General features: G+C 34.5%; 1 protein-coding gene across 1 annotated transcript; it reads right to left on the reverse strand.

The window, feature by feature from the left end:
- Window positions 1-672: 672 nt before the first annotated feature.
- Window positions 673-1,460, reverse strand: LOC137649591 (pro-resilin-like). Its single transcript, XM_068382567.1, has 3 exons — window positions 1,449-1,460; window positions 1,080-1,166; window positions 673-962 (listed from the first exon to the last, which is right to left on the reverse strand). The coding sequence occupies exons 1-3, from the start codon at window positions 1,458-1,460 to the stop codon at window positions 732-734; spliced, it is 330 nt and encodes a 109-aa protein (XP_068238668.1). The 3' UTR covers window positions 673-731.
- Between the last annotated feature and the right edge of the window lie 2,119 nt (window positions 1,461-3,579).

The raw sequence follows: 3,579 nt of genomic DNA on the forward strand, positions 1-3,579 counted from the left end.
ATCTGTGCTTTTTTGAAGGAGATCCTTGTGTCTCTCCATTCTCGAGGAGATCCTTGTGTCTCTCCTTTCTCGAGGAGATCCTTGTCTCTCTTCTTTCTCGAGGAGATCCTTGTGCTCTCCTTCCTCGAGGAGATCCTAGTGTCTCTCCTTTCCAAAGCAATAACAACGATAATCCAGTTCTAAGTAGAAATATGTAGCACACGAGTTCTTATATTTCATCGGCAAATTTAAACACGAATATTTTAGGTTTGCTTAAGAGAATTTCTGAGCTGTGGATAATTTCATGTTTATTGATTAGGTTTTCAGCATCAAAATATTCGCGCCATTCCGATAAGTCGAAGGAATAAGATAAGAATTTATAGTGTGGTAAATCATTCAAGTATTGCGAAAGTTTTATTTTATTGACACAATATTCCTGGGTTATCCATGAACTGAGCAGGATATGACGTCTATGGATATCTGTCAATTAATTTTTTTTCTTTTATATTTCATACTTTAATTTGCAACATAGTTCATGCATGTTAGCTAATCTCAGCTTCATTTCCACGTAATCTGGTTTCTTTACGGAAAATAAATATATTGCACATATTTTCTAATTAGCTAAATAGCATATCATTTTTCAATTTTGAATTGTGGTATTTTGCTACAAAAAGACAAAAGTGTTTTGTTAAGGCAGAATTTATTAAATATATTCAATAAATAAACTGTAATTTGTTAACTGGTGACTAAACTCAAGCATAAGAGGGCGCTGGATTGTACTGAGGCTCTCCCTCGTAAGTGACCTCAGCCACGAAACCCGAGTCCCCGTTGACGTTGTAGGACACCTTCTGCAGGCGACCGTCGGGAAGGAGCACGTAGTAGGATCCCTGAGTGTCGTAGCCATCCCGGGCTTCCTGGTGGCCGAAGTCGTTGCCCGAGTAGTCGTCCTTGACGGCGTAGTTGAAGTCGTACTTGGCTGGTTCCTGTCAGTTTACGAAAATATTATTCAATGAATACCTTAAACTCCTCTCTGTTACCCTTTCAATTGTTTTGAAGTTATGAATAATGACGTTATCTGATTATTTTAATTTGTAACTGACCTCGTGAGATGGAGGAGGGGCGTATCCATACTGGGGCTGGGAGGGGGCACCAAACACGGCAGCCACAAGGGCCAAAGACAAGCAAACCTGACAGGAATGGAACATGATTAGTGTCAAAACTGATAATGGTCATGGTTTCATGAACCGTAACTGCTTCATTAATGTAGACTCCTTTCAGTTAAGTATATCACTTATATAGTTCCTGCATGGTTATTATACAAGAATTAAATATGAAGCATCGTAATCACTTATCTATGATTGAATAGTTATTAATGAAACTTCTTTAAAATTATATCTTATTGCTGTGAGATGCTTTCACAGAAACAAGCTATGTCATATTCCAAAAATAAATAGTTTACTTTGCTTCACCTTAGCGATCATGATGAGTTCTCTGAATGGGATATGATAGAACACAGCTGCAAGATGGTCTTATATATACGTGAAGTCGGAGAAGGAGGAGTCATGACTCACTTGGATTACTGGAGAAAGGTCCTCCCAGAGAACTTAAGACCTTCCCTTACTCCACCCATCTGTCCTTGACACTGCCGGAGCACACAGCCCAAAAGTGGAATCATTCTGGGACTACATAACGAGCTTAGTCTTTGGATATTTGTGGACGTATTATGGGACAATATTGCATACATTTATAACAGTCTCTAAGTGCTATTTTCATTTTATTTTGTGATATTAATATTTGCTTGTCTTCACGAGGCGTGTCCGGATGGCTATTACTGTTATCTTCTATCTTCAAGATGTTGATTGGTTCGAACCTAAAGTCTACTAATTTGTCGTATTCACATGAAAGCCTTTCCCTTCTCGTATCATTGTGCATATTATAGGTATTTTAATACTTTATACAGATTATACTTATTAATCTGGATCTTTTCTTATATTTATACTTTCTCTTGTTCGGAGGCACCAGTCAGGTATTAACTGATAAGCGGAGTTAATGTAACTGACTTTATTTCCATATATATATATATATATATATATATATAAATATATATATATATGTATATATATGTATATATATATATATATATATATATATATATATATATACATACATATACACACAGAAATACCGTTAAAGTTTACACTCCTAATCCCTTATGACTAAATTCCCAACATTTCTTGATAACGATTTAATTGATTGCTTAAAAAGACTCCTTAATGGATTAGAGGCCAAATGACTCTAAGAAAGATTAAAAAAACTCACTGTTTCTATTTATTAGTATTTGAAAAGACTAATTTAGGATATATTTCGCATTTCACATAGTTTAGTAGAACCTTGATAAGTTATATTAAAGTTATTCAAGGTTCAGTCAAAATCCAACATTCCTGTTGATTCTTCATATCTTTTTTTAAGTTTTATAAGTCATTACTTGAATCTAGCAATGCAAAACATTGTTTGTTTATACAATTTTCACATCTAATGGAAAAGGATTGAACTTTATCTGTTTGTAAATAAGTGCCTGAAAGCCAGGGATAAACAAGTGACTCGATTAAATGTTCAACATCCTTGTAAAAGTATGATAAACTTAAAAGAAAAATTAAAGATATTTTTTTCTATTTTCAAATACAGACTGAAATAGTAAAGTAAACTGAAAAATGTTTGCTGTACTCATCCAAAAATCCTTTAGATAGGGATTACAGTAAAGATTTATGGCCATTCCTAAATACTAACTCAGTTGAACATTTAGAAACTGAACGTTAATCTGTATTTAGATTCCACTTATCTTAAACAAGTTCCATTGTGAAATAATTAATTTGAAGTGCATAATATATATTATGACGAAACGTAGCTAATATATGTTAATTGCAAAATACACATTGCAAAAAATACTGTTTACCTAATAAGAATTAATCTAAGATGAACAACAGTCCATTGTGAATATTCATAGATGTTGATAAATGATTGTGTAAAGTCTTTTGAAAGATTTGTTTTTCCTTCTTTTTTTTTTCTTTTTTGAGAAAAAATGTTGCTCTCCATTCTTCAACAATAAACTGCTCTTCTTGACAAGTGGATGGCTCCATAGAAAAATTCTCAAGCCACTGAAGAATTCACCCTTTAACTACAGAATCAGAGTAATGACCCAGTTCATTAAAAATTCCACAGCATTAGTAGCGTCCTAAATGTTCAGTAAATGACATAAGTATCGAACCCTCCTAGACACATTACACCATTCAGCCCTTTATATCGCTGCCACCAAGAGTAGACACACTCGTGCATTATCTGATATCGAGTATTATCCTTTCCAGTAAGTCTTTCTCATCATCTAACCAATCTTTTAGAGCCTCTCCTCTCTTCCTACCACATCCTTCTCATCATCATCATTTCCTACGCCTATTGACGCAAAAAGCCTCGATTAGATCTCGCCAGTCGTCTCTATTTTGAGCTTTTAATTCAATACTTCTCCATTCATCATCTACTACTTCACGTTTCATAGTCCTAAGGCATGTAGGCCTAGGCTTGGGTCTCCCAATTGTTCTAGTAACT

This window comes from Palaemon carinicauda, chromosome 11 (genome assembly GCF_036898095.1).
Source record: "Palaemon carinicauda isolate YSFRI2023 chromosome 11, ASM3689809v2, whole genome shotgun sequence".
Classification (NCBI taxonomy): Eukaryota; Metazoa; Arthropoda; class Malacostraca; order Decapoda; family Palaemonidae; genus Palaemon; species Palaemon carinicauda.

What these genes read in the sequence shown, in the direction of transcription:
- LOC137649591 (XM_068382567.1), bottom strand. An exon ending in CCCCTCCTCCATCTCACGAG is followed by an intron (nt 963 to 1,079) that starts GTCAGTTACAAA and finishes GTAAACTGACAG; the next exon opens with GAACCAGCCAAGTACGACTT.